Genomic DNA, 20,208 nt, shown 5'->3' on the forward strand with positions numbered 1-20,208 from the left:
ATATATATATATATATATATATATATATATGAACGCGACCCTGAGAGCAGGATAAGCAGTTTGGATAATGGATGGCTGTAAGAAACAAAAGGATCAATTGTGCATAATTCCGCGCGTTTTAATAAACAAAAGGTGCAGAAAACGCATACAAAGCTGCAGATTCCGCGTTAGTCTCGCTGTACAATCTCAAACATAACGTGGGCAGTCCTGCCCCGGTTTCGTCAATGGCAATGGGCGTGTTCACGGATGGGGTTTCGGAGTGGGAGGGTACGTCAACGGACTCCTTGGGAAAAACAAGTGGGCGGTGTTGTGCTGAAACTGCGATGCATCTCTTCAACTGGCCTTAAACAAAATCGGCGGCTTATTTCTAAGTAGGCGGCCGTTGAGCGAAATAGCCCAAAGAGGACGTTATTTGAGAGGCGCAAAGCAAAAGCACCGCAGCAGGTCCAACCAGCGGGGCTCGGTCACCCTGACGGCGATAGCCCGGAGCCGGAGGAGGGATAGCGGTGTCGGTCAGCCATGGGTTTCCGCAAGAAGAACAAGAGCCCGCCGGTGCTAAGCCATGAGTTTGTTATCCAGAACCACGCCGATATGGTTTCGTGTTTGGCTATGATCATCCTGTTGGGCCTGATGTTCGAGGTACCTGTGTGACTGACTCCTAAAGCCAGGTTTTGCGGGTAGACCAGAAGCTAACGTTAGCTAGCTAAGTGTTGTCAGCCACATTCGGCTAAGCTAACGCTAGCCGATGTGGTACTAAACACATAGATAGTCAAACGAGAAACCAACGCTTTTGCTGTTTAAAATTCGATTTCGTTATTGTTTGTAAATTTGTTTAATTATGTAATAAAAACACAAAGCAAAGAGAAATTGTGTGTCCAGTGGTACAGCACCTTTTCGTACTCCTGTAGTTATCTTGATGTGCATACTTAACGTTGCATAAACTCACTGATGGCTTTTCTTTGCCTTTATTGTTTGCATTGCGATAACATGAATGGAACAATGGTATCATCTCTGCTACTGTGAGATCTGCAGATAAAGTGAAATTAATGACAAAAACTTACGTTTTAAGTGCGATGTTTGATTTGGTTTATAGCCGCAAAAGTCAGGAAATTCAACTGAGCAGTTTCAAAGCAAACCAGTCTGTACTATCATAGATTGCTTCAAACCTCTCAAAGAGACGATCCCTAGTGTGAGGGTAGGTGCTCTCACCAGTGTTAGTGAATTGTGTAACAAATGCTTTTCTGTTTTTCTATTAATCTCACCGCTAGACTAACAGGTATACTGGTAGACTTCTTTATGCTGTTATTACATTAGGCTATATACATTTATAACTCATTCCCTTCAACCATATAGATGCTCAAGCCACCCTGATAGTTATTCCTCATGTGAATTCTTATAAGATACTTTATATTTCTGCTTTATTTGGATATTAGGGGAGCGCGGCATGGATTAATAGTAGAAGGTGATGGGCAGGATGGGGAAAGGGGAGGGATGACAAATTTGCTACCATGAGGAATAGAACTGGTGAACTATTGTACTTATCAGCCCCACCCTTGGCTGGTAAGTAATTTTGGGTGGTGGTAATTGCTTAAGGCCAGGCTAAATGTCTAAGATACGCTATGCAAGTAACTTTGGGTGGTAGTCAAATGTCCAGTAAGAACTATTGAGTAACAATTTAAAACTCATATGTATTGTTTACATTAGGGGAGTGCGGCAGCGCTAATTATGGGTAATAATAGTGTCATCCTTAAAGTGCATATTGCAGGTTAATTTTTTTTTTATGAAATTTACCATGAAAATGACCATTTGAAAAGTTAATGAAGGATTTAATGTTTCACAAGACATAAGGGCCCAAATTAATTTGGTAGAAATTAGAGTTCAATTGTTGGATGTTAAATGCTAATTCTGTTAGCATTTTCTAATGGCTCAGTTTAAAGGTGTTCCATTGAAAATGAATGGGCCTGTCATTTTTAGAATTGTAGAGTACTATACTTTTATTTAAATTCAGACAAATCCTCAACCTTAGCGGGACAGATTGATATATTATTGCAGGGATCTGTGGTGTTGACCATGAGATAATGGCAGCTGATGGAAAAAGTCTGTGACATTGAATTGAAGCATCTCACTGTAAGAAAACAACTGAATGAATCCTTCACATTTTTGGTATATGGCAAGGTATTGGGCATATGAGTTGATCAATCAATCAAGTTGCATTTTATATAGCGCTTTTCTAGCTGCAACAGCCCCTCAAAGTGCTTTACAATTAATTCACACAAACAGACACACATCATACACCAATGGCATGTAAAGTATGCAAGGTAACAATTGCTCAGGTATTAAAGGTACAATTCAGTAGATATACCTCCCAAGTCCCCATCCTAGTCAATCGAACATATGGCCCAATCTGCAAATGCAAAAAATGTTTTGCTAGCCACCGCTAGAATTTGTTCTACTAAAGTTTGGATCTTATTATTCAAATATTTGTATAAAATAACAATATTTCCTAAATTTAGCTTGATGTTAAAGGGTTAATTTACAGCAGGATAGAAGACTCGAGGATTTTGTTATATCTTGTCAGAATCAGAATCAACTTTGTTGGCCAAGTGTGCATGCACACAAGGAATTTGACTCCAGTACACAGCAGCTTCTAGCACTTGCAGACATCCCTCACACAGAAAAATGAAGAAAAAATAACCAAAAGAAATAAATGAAATAACAGCAGGACATTGGAGGCAAATTATCTCACAGTTGTATTTGTATTTACAATTGTACATTTGTATTACACAAATATTTGTATTGCATATCTGGTTTAAAGAGGTAGTGCACATCGTAGATAGGTAGGTGAGACATCTTGACCAGAGGGGGTTATTTAAAAAGTGTCATATTTATATAATAAGTGTCTATTCCTGCACCATACTGTTAAGTGTTCATGAGAGAGATGGCCTGTGGGGGAAAAACTTCCTGTGTCTGGTGGTTTCGGTGCCTATTGCTCTGTAGTGCTTGCCAGAGGGTATGAGTTCAATCAGACTGTGTCCTGGGTGTGGGGAGTCTGCTGATTTTGCCCACCCATATCCGGGCTCAAGAGGTATACAAATCCTGCAGGGTGGGCAGGGGAGCGCCAATGATTTTTTTTTTCTGCTGTCCTTACTGTTCGCTGCAGTCTGTTCCTATCCTGTTTTGTTGCTGCTCCAAACCAGGCCGTGATGGATGTGCACAGGACAGATTCAATGACTATGTTGTAGAACTGGCTCAACAGCTCCTGTGGCAGACCAATATTTCTCAATTGCCACAGAAAGAAGATCCTCTGCTGGGCCTTTTTGAGGATGGAGTTGATGTTAGATTCGCACTTCAGATCTTTAGTAATGTTATTTCCCAGAAACTTGAAGGTCTCCATGGTTGACACAGGGCTATTGGATATTGTGAGGGGGAGCAGTTCTGACAGGTGTCCCCTAAAGTCAACTGTCATCTCCACATTCTTGAGCATGTTCAGCTCCAAGTTATTCTGACTACACCAGAGCTGCTCAACCTCCCGCTGATATGCAGACTCGTCGCCGTCCTGGATGAGTCAGATGATCGTAGTGTCATCTGCAAACTTCAGTAGTTTAACAGCTGGGTCCTTGGAGGTGCAGTCGTTTGTGTAGAGGGAGAAGAGCCGTGGGAAGTGGACACATCCCTGGGGAGCACCAGTGCTGACTGTCTGATAATAATTGCTTCCTCCCACCCTCACCTGCTGTTTCCTGCCTGTTGGGAAGCTGGTGATCCATTGACAAATGGCAAGGGACACAGTCAGCTGGGAGAGTTTGGAGGATAGCATTACTGGAATGATGGTGTTGAATGCTGAGCTGAAGTCCACGAACAGGATCCTTGCATATGTCGCTGGGCAGTCAAGGTGCTGCAGGATGTAGTGCAGTCCCATGTTGACTGTGTCATCCACTGACCTGTTTGTGCAGTAGACAAACTGCAGGGGCTCCAGCAGGTGTCCTGTGATTTTCTGCAGGTCGGCCAGCACCTGTCGTTCGAAAGCCTTCATGACCACAGATGTCAGAGCGACAGGCCTGTAGTCATTCAGTCCTGTGGTGGAGGGTTTCATTGGAACTGGGATGATGGTGGAGCATTTGAAGCAGGAGGAGACCTAACACAGCTCCAGGGATCTGTTGAAGATCTGCGTGAAGATTGGAGCCAGTTGGTCAGCAGAGGCTTTAAGACAGGATGGGGAGACACTGTCTGGACCCGGTGCTTTCCTGGTCTTCTGTCTCTGGAAAAGCTGGCTCACATCCTCTACATGTATCTTGAGTGCAGCCTGAGTATCAGAGGGCGTAGTGGGGTAACCAGAGGTGTAATGGGGGGGGGGGGGGTCTGTTGTCGTTAAGGTGGAGTGGGTGGGATGTGTGAATTTATCTCTCTGAAACTTGCAATAGAAGACATTCCTTTATCTGTATGTGACCCCCCCCCAAGGGGCAAGTTAGCATTTTGCCTTGTGTTTTGCTCAAAACCCCTCTACTGATGTGGCCACATGGGCGATCGAACCACAGGCCTCTTTTGTGGAATCGAGGTCGTTAGGCAATTCTGCCTTTCTGATTAGTTTGTGTTCTGTGTACTTTTCAAGAAAAGATACAGTCTAAAACAACTATTTTAGTTTAGTCATGGTTATTCACTGATGGTGTGGGAAAATCTCCAACCATCTACTACTCCCTGTTTATTTAGTGCTTGTTTATGAATACCATTTATTTCCGTATTTGTGACACACAAGACATAGAGCTATTCCATTTTAGTTAGTCAGTCCATTGTTTCCTGTTTTTGTGTAACAGATGACCGCTAAATTTGCCATTATGTTCATCACGGTCCAGTACAACGTAACACTGGTTCTGGGTAAGTTGAAGTTGGCAGGTCCAGCAATCATTTGAATATCTATAAACCATATTGCACTGGACTTAATTGGTCTTGTCATGTATGTTGAGCCATAATTTATGCAACTTTTTTTCTTTTTTGTTATGTTCAGATGAGAAGACTGAGCCTGTGAACCTTTACCAGTATGGCCCTAAAGACATTGCCACCATATTTTTCTACTTGCTCATAGCGGTCATACTCCATGCCTTGATACAGGAATATATTCTTGATGTGAGTATATTGACATCCAAGTTTATAAGCCCTAGTATGGGCTAATTTCTTCCATTCATGTCAGTTTTTTTTTATTGGCCATCTCTGTTTTTAAATAGTGTTGTGAACACCCCTGATGTTTTTGGTGTGTGTGGGGATGGTTATGTCACTGTGTGTGAGTGCATACGAGAAGAAGAAAGAAACAACTTTGAACATTTTTTCCTCCACCTTCGAGGCCTCTATACTGTAGGAAAGGATGCAAGCACTTTGTAATGGCTAAGTTGTACATTTTGTAAATGTGCCAAATGCACTATGTCCAACCTTGAGAAGTCTTTCACAGAAACATGTATCACAAGTTCAAAGAAGGTTGATCTGTTCATCTGAACACAACGTGCTCATCTCAGTGACCTCTTCCGTCTAAGAGCCCAGACACAACAAACCAACTAGCGGCGACAAAGACCGACTGTTGTATTGCCTCATGTCGCCTGCCATCTGGGCCAGAAAGTAGCACTTGAACACAAGCAAAGATTACAGCCAACGGCTAACTAGCATGTACATTCTGCACTGATTCTACAAGCTGAACAGCCAATCAGAGTGCTCTCTCTCACCGACGGCCTCCGCCGATTCAACATGCTGAACCGGCCGAGAAGCTGCCGACAGTGCGGGACACACCGCAAAAACTACGGTCTAAAACTGTGGTCACAGACACACCGACGGCCCGACATTGGCCGTTGGCTTGGTGTGTTAGTGCCCTAAACTGACTGCAGGTATCCCCACCCTTATACACAATGCAGTTGCATAATGACCGAAACCAACGATCACTTTCATATGATCGATCGTTGGTTTCGGTCATTATGCCGCTGTATTGTTTATAAGGGTGGGGATACCTGCAGTCAGTTTAGACTGAAGAGGTCACTTAGATGAGTGATGAAACATTTCTGTCTATAAACGTTGTGTCCAGATGAACTGATTCAACTTTCCTTGATTTTCTTACCTGGATTATTGAGCATGCATAAAGACAAAATCTGTCATAAATTGTACTATCATGTGTCCTGCTGGCCCTGTTCCTGGTCAGTGATGTTTTCTGAGAGCCTTTTGAAAGTAGAGCTAATTACCTGTTAGTGTCCAATGAGAAAACAAGGTAAATCTACATAATTGCACACTTTTCAACATTTTAAAAATACAATGGGAAAATATTGTATAACTTACTTACAAATTCATCTAGTAGATGTGATGACTGAATGGAAAAAAACACCTTTTGGTTGAAGATAAAATTTTCCTCAAGCCTAATCAACTGTGTGCAAAGTAATTTTTTTCTTTTTTTATAACTGTTTTTAAAAAAAATACCAAGACTTATCCATGCCTTGCATCACAAGGACCCTGAGAGCAGGATAAGGGGTTTGGATAATGGATGTATGGATGGATGGATGGATCACCAGGAAACCAAGAGTGCATCCATGTCATTAAAACTTGTGTTTCCAATTACATATGTTAACTTGTTTGCATCAGAATGATATATCACTCATACCACTCATACTTGTAATTCTTTTTTTTTTCTTGAAAAATGTAACTATTAAATTCAGTTCCAGTTAAAAGCTCATTGAAATGGTGAAAGTTGTCAGGAGTGAACTATCTTTCTCTTACAATTATGGATAAATTTGAAGTAGCCTTTTTATTTTTACAAAACGCTCGTATTGCATTAATGACATCTTTTACCTATAATATTTTACTGCCCACACCATGTACAGTTGTTGCCACTTAACATCTACATTGTTCCCTGATGTTCTGTTTTATTAATTGCAGAAAATGAACCGGAGGTTACACCTGTCAAAAACCAAACACAGCAAGTTCAATGAATCTGGGCAGCTTGCGGCCTTCTACTTATTCTCCTTCATCTGGGGCTGTTTAACAGCGGTAAGAGGGCCAACTAGAAATAGCTAGGAGCCAGATAGCACTCTGCCACCCTCCCTTGGTGTTCCAGCTCATGCAAATTATCTTTCTTTGGTAGGAGGAATTTGCAACAAATCCTACTTTCTTATGGGAGGGTTACCCACACACCCACATGGTGTAAGTAAGAATTCATAAGCTACATTTGGTTTTGTGCTCATACTACTTCATGCTGCATATTAATTCCAGAGGGAACAGTTCAGGAAAGACCAGTTAAAGCATTCTAAGGAACAAAATGTTTCTACTTGAGGCATACAAGCATCTTGGAGCACTTAATATGTTCCCAAGTGTTCAACCTCCAGATAGCAAGGCTTCAATTTCAGCCAAGTTTGTGGGGTTGTTAGTAGACTGACTTCCCAAGATGCACTGCAGCTTTAATAATGCCAAGTGTGGTAAGTTTTTAGCTAAAATATTGGGCTTCATCATGTCAAGTCTACAATCAAAGTTAAATGTCACGGATCAGTGAGAAGCCTGAAGCCATCCAGTGTTGATGTTTTTGTTTCCAAGCTAGGCTGTATTTCTGTTCGGCTGCCATTGTTGAAAATTCCCTCAGTCACCCATCAGTGTTGTGACTTGCTTTTTTAATGTGTTGGTGTATTTGGAATTTACATATTATAAATAATATAAATACCTATCAGATAATCTGTTTTGTGTTGTTATCTGTTATGATTGTCAAAGAACACCCGGGGCTCTTATCTGTGTGTTTACTGTGCTCTGTGAAGTTTCCAGGTCAAGTTCTTCTACATTTGCCAAATTGCCTATTGGCTCCATGCACTTCCTGAGCTGTACTTTCAAAAAGTGCGAAAGGTGAGGTTCTTTTAAAAATCGTGTATTTGAAAACGATACAAACCATTATTTTACACATTTTGTGTTTATACAGGTTACTATTGGTCTAACTCAATTTTTGTTTCCTGTAAATTTGAGAGTTTGCAACACATTGTTTGATCATTAATCTTGTAGTCCCATTACCTTGATGTGAAACTGCAAAAAGAACATGAAGTTACAGGAAAATAAATGTAAATTTTGAGATTGATTTAGATTTTTAAATCCATGACAGGTGAAGTGTTAAAGAATGACACCCCTTTCTGACATAATCCTGTTGTGATATTTAGCCGAAAATCTCTTAGCGTACTGGTGTCTGTTTGCCTGTAACCTTATACCATTGCATGCTTCATATCTTATTGTCAAATGTTCTGCCAGCTACTGTGGACACCTCAGGCATTTCAGTTTACACTGTAAATCATACAGATCGATTATGGAGCAACTGGTTGGCTAGACGACTGCAACTAACCAAGAGGCCAGGCAAGATTAAATCACCATGCATCTGAGAAATTACTAAAATAGGATGACAAAAGATATTTGTTCCCCCTCAACCTATAATTTTCAGTAACAAAATTAGAAGGGAAAAAATTGTAGTCAACTAGTTCCATCTTGACTATGCAATAGAGGAGTGTGTAATTGTAATTGCAACAATTGTAATTTCACAACTAGTGAAATGCTGATAGTACTAACTTAATTAGAGCCAAATATAGTTGGATGTTTGCTTCTCCGTGAAAATGTATTTCAGCTTCAAAGCTAGTGAGAGCAGCTGAAAATTTATCAAGTCAGGTTATTGGCTGGAGGCCTACAGCAAGTGATTTCGCATTTTAAATTTTCATTTCACACTACAAAACTTGCATCACTTTGTCACCGCTTAAGTATGGACTGGCTCAGCACGTGACAGAGCCCACACACAACAAGGGGCACATTCTGGACTTAATTATCCCCAAGGGTCTGAACATTTCTGAGGTTGTGGTGACTGATGTTGCTCTCGCCGATCATTCCTTTGTTTTCTTTGAGAGTGCTGTCTCCATGCACACAAATGTTCAGAGGTAATCACAAAACGGCATATCACTGAAAGCACCAGTGAAATATCTATTCAGGCTTTCTCTTCCACACCCGCCCTCTATTGGGTCTCAGTCAATAAGCTTGTAGATAATTTCAGTTCTAAAATTACAAATGTTTTTGATACCGTTGCACCCACTAAGGTGAAGGTGGTCTGGTAAGAAAAGATCTCCATGGAGATGTGCCACGCAGGTCATAATAGAAAAAAAGAGTGTCGTAAATCTCAACGCAGGTGGCGAAAAACAAATGTTACTGTTCATTATGACATCTATAAATAGAGACTGCGCATTTATAATTTGGAACTGAGAAATGCGAGGAGGTCCTACTTTTCTTGCATCGTTGCCAAAAACAACAATTATGCACGTGCCTTGTTAGCGATTGTCGACAGGCTAACACCCCCCTGTGGCAGTAGCCTCTGAATTTCTATCTATCAGTATTTATCTGTCTGTGAATTTGCCTCCTTCTTCAATGACAAAATTCAGAAAATTAGTCAGGCAGTCAGTGCCTCCATAGTAAGTACAGGACATGTGTTGTCCTTGTGTCCACCTAAAATCGATTCACATAGCATAACACAATTTGATCTCATCAACCATAAAAACTTGGAGAGCATTATACACCACCTGAAATCCTCCTCCTGCTGCCTTGATATTCTGCCAACAGGCTGTTTCCAAAATGTTTCTAATTGCATGGCCTCAGATCTTCTAAAAATTATCAACATGTCTCTTCTCTCAGGTTTCTTTCTACAGTCCCTGAAAACTGCAGTCATCAAGCCGCTCTTAAAAAAAGAATAATCTAGACACTTCCCTAATGAACAATTATAGGCCCACATCAAAACTTGCGTTTCTAAATAAAGTCGTTGAAAAAGCCATTTTGCAGCAGCCAAACAACTTCTTGCCATTAAACAATTGTTTTGATGTGTTCCAGTTGTGATTTTGACCACACGACAGCACAGAAACTGCTCTTGTTAAAGTCTTTACTGACATCCGCTTAAACGCAGACAGTGGCAAAATCTCAGCCCTGCTATTATTGGATCTCAGTGCTGTATTTGACATAGCCATAACATCATGTTACTAGACCAACTGGAAAACTGGTTGGGACTTTGTGGCACAGCACTAAACTAGTCTGAATCCCACTTAGAGGACAGGGACTACTTTGTGTCTATAGGTAATTACAAATCTGAGCATATAAAAATGACCTGTGAATTTCCCAAAGGCTTCATTCTGTGGCCTCCTCTGTTTAACATCTATATGCTTCCACTAGATCAGATTATGGAAAACAACAAAATATGTTACCATAATTATGCAGATGACGCACAGACTTGCATAGCCATATCACCAGGGGACTGTATAATCCCACACACGTTGAGTAAGTGCATTAAACATAGAAGTTTCTTCAATTAAACAAAGATAATACTGAAGTAATTGTCTATGGCACCAAGGAAGAACTATTAAAAGTCAGCGCTCAGCAACAATCGGTAATGTGAAAAATCACAAACCAAGCCAGAAATCTTGTTGTTGTCATCGACTCAGACCTGAATAGCCACATTAAGGTACCGTATTTCCCAGACTGTAAATCGCTGTTTTTTACTCGTCTGGTTGGGTCTGCGATTTATATTCCAAAGCAATTTATACAAATTCTGTCGGATGAATACACTGCATTTCAACTAAGGCCACTAGATGGCACTGTTTAATCTAGTGACTCAATTGAAAATAATGTACCGTCATATAAATGCTTTGCAACAGCTGTATGTGATTTATACTCCGGTGCGACTTGTAGTCCAGAAAATACGGTAATTACAAAGTCAGCCTACTGTCCCCCAAAGATTATGTCAAGAATTAAAGGATTTATATTTCAGAAGGATTTGGAAAAACTTGTCCATTTATCTTCAGTTGACTCGACTACTGTAACGGTGTCTTTGCAGGTCTTTCTAAAAAATCGATTAAACAGCTGCAGCTGATTCAGAACATCTGCTGCTCGAGTCCTTACTAAGACCAAAAAAGTGGATCACATCACTCCGGTTCTGAGGTCTTTACACTGGCTTCTTGTCCGTCAAGGAATTAATTTTAAATTTCTGCTCTAAGGCCAAAATACATTTCTGATCTTGTGCTATGGTATGCACCATCAAGACCTCTCAGATCGTCTGGGACAGGTCTGCTTTCTGTACCCAAAGTCAAAACTAAACATGGAGAGGCAGCTTTCAGTTTTTATGCACCACATATCTGGAAAAAACTCCCAGAAAACTGCAGGTCTGCTGCAACTCTCAGTTCTTTTAAATCAAGGCTTAAAACCTTCCTTTTTGCCGCTGCCTTATATTAAATAAAATTTGAAGCTTTTGGTTATCATCTTACACTGCACTGTAACTTCTACTCTCCTGTTTTATCTGTCTTTGCTTATTTTTTCTATCTTTTTATTTGTATTTTAATGTCTTATTCCCTTGTGCTGCTTTTACATTTTGTCTTAATGCCTTTTATGTTTTATGTAAAGCACTTTGAATTGCCTTGTTGCTGAATTGTGCCACACAAATAAATTTGCCTTGCCTAATTAATAAGAGAACACAGACCACACATACAAATTTGCTGCAGTTCATGTTTTGTGTTATTACACATAAATCCAATCAACTGTATGTGGTAATTGATGTTACTTCAACGTGGAATCTGCTGTTAGACACTGACACACAATCCCTTCTTCTTTTTTTCTGCAGGAGGACATTCCCCGCCAGCTCTATTACATTTGCCTTTATGTTGTCCACATCACTGGTGCCTATATCTTGAAGTGAGTAACTGTCTGTCTGATTGTCTGTTTAGTACCACAGTCAAGGAGAGAAGTGGTAATTGCCATGTTTATAGTATTCACTAACCCTCTGTAGAGACTGCATGTGGTGAGGACCTTAATCTCTGTAACACATCTAGCTGTTGTCAGATTTAAACCAGACCAAGTCTGTTAGTATTTTATCATATACCTTTGTTCAATGTTTATTTGCCCTACGTTATTATTCATTGCATAATTTTACCTCACACATTGCCATTTAGACTTGAAAGGTTAGCTCACACATTACCATTTAGACTTTAAAGGTTAGCCCACTGGAGGAAAGTATTTTGAGTACTTTTCTGTAATTGACTCCTTGACATTTAACCTGACACCCAGCTGAAACTATCTGAATTGTCTTGATACAGTAACTCCACCCATCAGGTACTCAAAGTAGGGTAAAACAAATGCTAATAGTGGCTTGGAAGTACCAAGTCTGCTTCGATTGCATTCCAATATGGCAACAAGTTCTGTTCAGGTATACAATATGGTCTTTGAAGGTGTGATTGTGAAGTGAAGGATTAAAGAGTTGCTTGCTTGCCAATCTTTGTCTGCCCATAATTTTACTTTTCACAGCCCAATAAAAATCCCCTTTCAAATTCACATTAGCCTTTCGCCATAGAAATTTGAAGCCTAGCTGTATCATATTCTGACCACCTGTAAAACCTGACCCCATAGTATTAAATTTCTGCTTCTCAAGACTATTGATCTGAAAATAAACGTCCTGAACTGTAATAAAGTCATAAGGAGAAATAATGTCTGTTTTTCCTGGTCCATGGACATGTTTGGTAGCCTCTAAGTGAGATTTGTGACACTTATGTTTTAGGGGGTATTGGTGTTAAGGGGGGTGGCATGGTGGCGCAGTGGTTGGCGTGGTTACCTCACAGCAAGAAGGTCCTGGGTTTGAGCCCCGGGGTAGTCCAACCTTGGGGGTCATCCCGCGTCATCCTCTGTGTGGAGTTTGCATGTTCTCCCCGTGTCTGCGTGGGTTTCCTCTGGGTCCTCCGGTTTCCTCCCACAGTCCAGAGACATGTAGGTCAGGTGAATCGGCCATACTAAATTGTCCCTAGGTATGAATGTGTCAGCTCTGTGATGGACTGATGGCCTGTCCAGGGTGTCTCCCCGCCTGCCATCCAATGACTGCTGGGATAGGCTCCAGCATCCCCGTGACCCTAAGTAGGATAAGCGGTTTGGATAATGGATGGATGGATGGTGTTAAGGGATATCTCTAAACTGTAATAAACACTCTTTCCATTCTCTCTATCTTCAGTTGACCCATTCTTAAACTGTGTGCTCCCATGTTAACTGTATTCTGTCCCATTTTCTGTCTCCTGTGTCTTCAGCCTCCACCGACTGGGTCTAGTGCTGCTGGTCCCTCACTACCTGGTGGAACTGCTGTTTCATGCCTCGCGCCTCTTTTACTTCAGTGATGAGAACAAGCAGAAGGGGTATGTGACAAGTCTACGTATTCATTCATCTCCATGCCAGACAGTGGATGCAAGTAGGGTGTTGTTCTGTCGCTCACTGTTTATTGCCATTTGGACACTATGTACCGTCCCAGTCTGACTGCACTGATGGGATGTCTCTGATGTTTTCTTGGTAACCAGCTCTACGTCTTTCCTCTTTTTCAGTTTTACTCTGTGGGCTTTACTTTTTGTCATTGCTCGTCTTCTCACCCTCACACTCTCCGTTCTGACTTTTGGATTTGGGCTGCCCCGTACAGAAAACCAAGGGTTTTCTCTGGCAGAAGGCAACTTCAATGTGCTCACCATCAGGCAAGTCCAAGTGGAACTTTAACTACAGACAGCTGGCTTACTTCATCCTCTAGCTTTGTAATCTATCCATGGCTTTGAACTACAGTGTGACCAGGCAAACAAACCACTGTATCCCTCCTTGCATGACAGACCCTGCATGGTTTCCTATCATGTTTTTGATTTTTTTTAAACTCGGTTCCTCCCACCCGTTAGGATGACCTGCCTGGCAGCTATCTGCTTGACGCAGGCCTGGATGATGTGGAAATTCATTAACTTCCAGCTGAAAAAGTGGAGGGAGCATAGCCAGAACCATGCCTCAAAGAAAAAGGCAGTCAGCCCAAAGAGTAAGCCCCACAAGAGGGAGCCGGCCAGGGGTGAGTTATCCGATCTGCAGCCTCCCGTCTGTCATCCACTGGCACATGTTTTATTTACTGTTTGCACATTTTGTTATCTGCACTTTGCACCTTCTAATTGGTACACAAAAGTTTTGGTATGAATTTTCATTCTTTTTGGCACCTGGTTATCAGTTGCTGATAGAATATTGCTAAACGCACTGTTTTGTTTGTACAGATGTAAAAATCTGCATGGGGTCATTTTTTTCCCACTTTAGAGTTTTGTTTTGTTTTTGTTTTTTGTTTTGTTTTTGTTTTGTTTTTTTTTGTCTTTGTCAGGAGGTTCTGCCAATGGCATTGTGAAGCCCGAGGACAAGACGTCACCAAGGGCAAGAAAAACCAAAGCTTCGTAAAGATGGAGGAAGAGGAAAACCAGGATGAGGGGGGATATTTGTCAGTGCGACGCTATCTAATCACAGATATAAGTTCAGTCTGCTGTTATCCAACACAACCACTTAAGCGCACTATGAAACCTTACATTACTTTCCCTTTGGGGATGAAACTCTGGTTTGAAAAATTCTCTGCGTTACTGTCTATTTAAAAGGATTCTTCAGTTGAGTTCCTTCCAGATGGGATGTCGGAAGGGCTGGTCGGTAATTAGTTGGTTTTGATGCTTTAATTGGATAGATGTAGTTCTTCAAAGTGTCCTTTAGTGTATAATAGTCATTACTCTTGACGGTACTTAAAATGGAGCTGCTTTACTGCAGTATTGACTCAACATCAGAATATTATAAGCAAGGCTCAGCAATTTCAGTTTTTACCGATTTTCACCGAAAAATACCCAGATTTTCAAACTGATTTTCACCTGGATTTTATGTTTCCACGGATCCAAAAGTTGTTCATGTGCGCGTGAGGTTATGTAACAGTGTCCTCTTGTGGTGAAATTTGGCATGCTGGGTGGCTTTGAAAAATAAAAACCGAAAGCGCTGAGCCTTGATTGTAAGATAGAAGTCTGATATTAGGAACCAAACTAATAACAGAATTTTAATTTCAGGTTGACTTGATGTAAAGCCTTGGTGTACAGAAAAACTGTACCAATTGTCTTCATGTCAAGATGGGGGCTTTATACAGCCCTTTTGATAAACTGGCCACAGGCTCACATCCAAAAATGTATCCCGTCTTGCACCGCAAGATGGCGCTTTCATGTTCCGCTGTTGTCAGGAAAACTTGGTGAAACGATACAAACTTAATCGCTCTGGAAGAATACTCACTAGTTAGGTATTTGGAATAGCTGTCATCAGATAACGGAATAAGGCCCTTGGCATTTAATCTCTTGGTCATTTACTGCCATTACCTGACTCGCCGCTGCCATATGAAATCTGGTGTATTACAGGATTGAGGGCACTTTTACTTGTCGCTTTGTTTAGTAATTAGCTTCACCCCAGATGAAGGGGAATTATCCAGGTTTGGGGTATTTACCAAGAGAAGCTATACTGTTAACCTAAGATGCTGTGTACAGTATGCATACAGTCAAATCTATACTGGCATGATAGCAGATATAAGCAAGAGAAACTGACTGAATGGGGATGAAAGTCAGTCTTGTATATGATAATGTTGATGCATGATGGTTAAGACTAAAGGCTATGGCTTGTTTTGAACTACTGTTGAGTTTGCATCTCTCTCTCACTCTTTCTCTCACATACACACAAATCGTTCAGTGGCCTTTTTACAACTGCTGCAAGAAGTATTGAGTTATTTATTTTTGTCATTTACTACAGATGGGTCTTATTTTATATGCTTTGGAAAGCTATAACCAGCAAAGACAGTGGTACATAGCAACTGCTTTCAGTTATCCAAACAATACAATCCTCCTTCAAGTGTCCTTACGATGTTGGCAGTCCACGTCACGAGTTCTGCTTTTCTTTAGTTTCATTGGCCTTCTCTGCCTTTTTTTTTTTAAATTTTTTTTATTCTTGGTTATCAGGGGACAAACTATTCACCACTTTATCATAAATTCCATCCCATGCTAAAATGGGGGTTGTGTTTGTGAGGAGTCGTCTGCGTACGTGCGTGTTATGCCTATTGTGTGTTTGTGGAATTAATTTTGCTTGAAAGATGATAATGAATATTAATATTGCTTGTCTCGTTAAACGCTGTTGCCTGTGTGCATAGCATGAAATGTGACAATCTGATGTCAACTCTCACGCTGTCGTGCAAATTTTATAATCCGAATCCCAACCTCTTTTTACTTGGTTTGGATTTGTCTCGGTTCTCGACATGCCTCTGTAAGTAAAACACCGAGTTGTGGATAGGTATTTGTTCTCTAGGTTGTTGGTTTCTAAATGCTTATGTGTTAATTGTTTCTGACCCTCACACTCCCCCAGCTCCAACCCTGAGTGAGCGATTCTGTGACTTTTTTTTTTTTTTTTGCCAAATCTGGGATTGTTTGGGCCTTCCTGCTTCACCTTGCCAGTGATCCTGACATTGCTATGAAACACACATGTTGTACTGGTGCCCCCCCCCCCGTTTCCTCTTTATGGGTCAAGTTCTGCATAACCACTGTGCATGCAAGCCCCTGCATTGGAAGTACGGTACAATTTGTCTGCTGACAGACAGACAGAATTTGAAGTAAGGTCTGATCCATTTCCGACCAGGGAGTAAAATAAGATGCCATTCGTTTCTCACTCCCTTTAGCGCTCCTTTTTGGGAGTCCGGTGGTCTTTTAGGCACTGTGTTTCTATATGGCAGTGTCATAGGAGGGAAGGAGGAGCAGATGACTTTTTTTTTTAAATCAGCCTGTTATTGAATTGTCTCAGATGTAAAAGAAAAAAAAATTATGACTCAGCCCTACACTGTATTAAAATATGTGTCAGATTTAAAAGCTATTTTTATAAAGGGGAAAACTGTTAGATTTCACTGTTGTTAAGTACACAAGTGTGAATACTTGTGCGTCCATATTGATATGAGTTTTTCTATAAGAATGAAGCTTGCTGACTTGTTAGTGTGGGTACATATTGTTGTATGAGTGTAAAAAAAACACAAAAAAGAAAAAAAAACTTTCGCCCAGTGATTGATTTTATCTTCATGGCCTTATTAGCACAAAGGAAACTCAGTCGTATGACAAGGTTCTGTTGACACTACACTGCGGGTGTATACTGCAGTAAACAGAATTACATGACAGGAAAACACGCTAGCGTAATTACGCTTGTCATCCACCCATTTCATTCATTATGGTCCAATCTGCAAAGTTTCCCTATAGTGCTTAATTGCTCAAGGGTGACTTCCGCAGGCATTTTAGTGTCGTTGAACACCGACAGCCCCACTTGTGCTTGCAGGTGAAAAGCCAGACAGATGGGAAGCCAGGATGGAGCGCTTGGTAGACTTTTCCATTTCATCAAGTGTCATACCATGGTCAGTGGAAGATCAGCTTCCAGAACGTGAGCCACAGTGTAGTACATGACCTGCTCGCTGTGAGATACAGTAGCCTATAAAATCCCACTAGAATGCACTTTTTGTATTATATGCATTGAGTCAGAGCACCATAACACTTCTCACCTTGGGTTGTTTCTGCATCGATTCTCTTGTAATTATCAATTGGCCTTGTTAGATAGCGATGTATGCATTTTATTTCACTTTGTAATTGATAAATATTTATAGAAAAAAACAAAAACCAATGATTCAACCTTTTCAACGACCTCTAGGTGGCAACAATCAATGCCATTGACAGCGAGATCCATATGAAAAAGAAAACTGTACTGCAGGTACACAAATCTTATTGATTAGCATATTCTGATATTTCATCATGCACTGTCCTTGTTTGTTGTTATTTTGCTGCTTGTTTATAGATGTTGCGATATATTCCTTTTCAACGATGTTGTCTGAAATGCTCTGATGGTATATATTTATGCAAATTCTGGTGAGTTATGTTCTTTTTCGTTGTCTCTATTTTTTTATTTCATGTTTGAATAAAGCCTTTGACGATTATACAAGCGGCACACAAACAGCTTTTTCATGCACTTCCCTTCAGGTGGAACAGTTGCATTCTCTCCCCACCAAGAAATGATGAAAAAGACACAGGAACGTGGCACTTTTAAGGTGCACTCTGCACATTATAAAAGGTCACTTGAACAACCATGCCAGCTATTTTTGAAACCTAAGTGGAAGATTTCTGCTGTACTTCCAGGACATTTCTCCTGGGTTTTGCCGTTTCTCTGCAAAAGGCTCACTGCATCCTAGGCTAACCACTATTTCACACCATAAGTTTGTTTATGTACCTTATTTGACTATGTCTTTCTTGGGTTGAACGATATGTCGGTCAACTTATCGGTATCGGCCAATTATTACAAGATAATGAGTTATCAGATATCAAAATTGTACCCGATATGTCACACTGGTATGATGACGCATTAATTGTGGGCTGCTGATGGACAGACAGGCCGCGCTGTAGCCCACAAAGAAACGTATGCCCTTTCGATATTTACACAAAATTATTCTCACTCAAGGCAACAGTGTGACAGCCAGCATGCCCCAGGGGAGCTTTAAAGAATAACCTGTTGTAGAACAAATACACAAGAGCAAAGATATTGAAAATATGCCAAAGTAAATGTTACTTGTTCATTTAAGTTGAAGTAATTTGTGCTCATCTCCTTCAGTGAGTGCAGACCCTTGGAAATGGTAGTGTTCGGTACTAAACAAGGACACATACTGATAAAACAACGTTGGACGTCTGCATCTTCACCAAGCATCCCAGTTGCAGTATAGTAACATGTAGACCGCACTGATGGAAGCTAAGACACGTGGCGGTGTTGCAGTGAAATGAAGAAAATATTGGTATTTGCCTAAATGACCATGTAAATTATCAGTTATCGGCATAAACGTTAATAGCATGATGCATCCTTACATTTTTCAGGAAGTAGGACAAAGAATCCGTCGTGGCAAGCCGTGACCACCAGGGGGCAGCGACGAGCTGTCGCCTGGGGGACAGAGGCGGAGGGGGCGCAGGCAGAGCTGCATTAATAAATCACCTCTCAGAGCCGAAAGACCGACCGACGTATACACGTTAGTGTGCCACCTATTAAGCCATCTAGCGCCGATAAACACTGTTCACAATGCAGCCAAGCAACAGCACTCTCAATGTGCCATTTGCAAAACGTCCTTTGAGAGTGAGAGTGATTGAAGGCGAGAGATGCGCAATCCTGTTGCGCCGTTTGTCGCGCAAACTTGACTGATCGGGCAGGTGGTAACCACGACGTCTGTATCCACAGAGGATAAAGGATGAGAAGAAAAGAGACACCTGCAGCTCATCGCTAATGTGCAATGTTGTTTCAGAGTAATGGCTTTTCTCTGGGCGGTCAGACGGCATGATGGATCAGGGAGAGGCGAGAGAGCACGCTGCAGCTCTGCAGGGTCACCGCAAGGACAGGAGTTCACACACGCGCGCGCGCACACACACACAGTCTTGACCCTATACGTCACCCCAAGGGTGAATCCTAATTCCCAAGCCGCCTGCGCTCGTCCTTTCGTGTTTCCAAGGTAAATTTAAAGAACGGACGCTGTGACCGAAGGAGAAAATCACTCCCATTTTTCCCTTTAATTCCTCCCCTTCATCCAGCGAGGATAAATCTCCCGCAGAATTGTCAGTATTATGTGTAATTTCCATATAAATTAGGTTCATTAAAAGGGGAGTACTTTCTTATTTAACGAAGCTCATTTGAAATTCTGTATTTAATAAGACATGTAATCCCAGACTCGCCGACTAATGGCCAACAATTAGCTGTACTGGAGCATGCGTGTGCGTCTTTGTGCATCGGAGCACGTGTGTGTGTGTGTGTGTGTGTGTGTGTGTGTGTGTGTAATCTCCTGGAAGTATTGCCATCCTTCAGTGTTATTTTCATTGATTGTCTCAAATGAGCAAATCGGGTTGCAGCTGCTCTCGGCAAGGTTTGGTTGCTCGGTGCTTGCCTCGCAGTGGTCCGTAATGCACCACAGAAATCTGAAAAGGCGCTCATGATCTCCAGGCTTATTACAGTGAACAGTAGAGAGGTGTGAGACGAGCTGTAGAGCAGGTGCGGAACGACGAAGGACAAAGTGCAGAGGGGGCAACAACATCTGGAGAGACAAGAGACAGTGGGATGGAAACCAGCTGGTGTACCAAAAACAAAACAAAGGACCAGGAAAGTGGGGGGGGGGGGCAGACAACAGGGAGAAGTACAAGGGGGGGGGGGGCATCAGTGCAAATGGGAGAGATGGAATGTGGTTTTGCAGTATTGTGCCTTGTCATTCTTGCTATGGTCTGCAAACATCCACAAACAACTGTACCCTCAGCTTCAACTGTAGATGCTGTAGATGAAGATTAAGTACACATCAGGCTGTTGCACGCGTGTGGATGC

At 41.4% G+C, this 20,208-nt stretch overlaps 1 protein-coding gene across 3 annotated transcripts; it reads left to right on the forward strand.

The window, feature by feature from the left end:
* The first annotated feature begins 296 nt into the window (after window positions 1–296).
* Window positions 297–17,807, forward strand: zgc:113278 (Translocating chain-associated membrane protein 1-like 1-like). Of its 3 annotated transcripts, none has more exons than XM_056302211.1 (11): window positions 297–639; window positions 4,809–4,869; window positions 5,000–5,118; window positions 6,901–7,011; window positions 7,106–7,164; window positions 7,767–7,851; window positions 11,630–11,700; window positions 13,077–13,181; window positions 13,365–13,508; window positions 13,701–13,861; window positions 14,098–17,807. In XM_056302211.1, the coding sequence occupies exons 1-11, from the start codon at window positions 520–522 to the stop codon at window positions 14,418–14,420; spliced, it is 1,359 nt and encodes a 452-aa protein (XP_056158186.1). In that variant the 5' UTR covers window positions 297–519; the 3' UTR covers window positions 14,421–17,807. The 3 variants fall into 3 exon arrangements, with proteins under 3 accessions (XP_056158186.1, XP_056158188.1, XP_056158187.1); XM_056302213.1 differs by having other exon boundaries at window positions 14,159–14,350; XM_056302212.1 differs by lacking the exon at window positions 14,098–17,807 and having other exon boundaries at window positions 13,701–14,024.
* The last annotated feature ends 2,401 nt before the right edge of the window (window positions 17,808–20,208 follow it).

The sequence above is a fragment of the Lampris incognitus genome, chromosome 2 (genome assembly GCF_029633865.1).
Source record: "Lampris incognitus isolate fLamInc1 chromosome 2, fLamInc1.hap2, whole genome shotgun sequence".
Taxonomy (NCBI): Eukaryota; Metazoa; Chordata; class Actinopteri; order Lampriformes; family Lampridae; genus Lampris; species Lampris incognitus.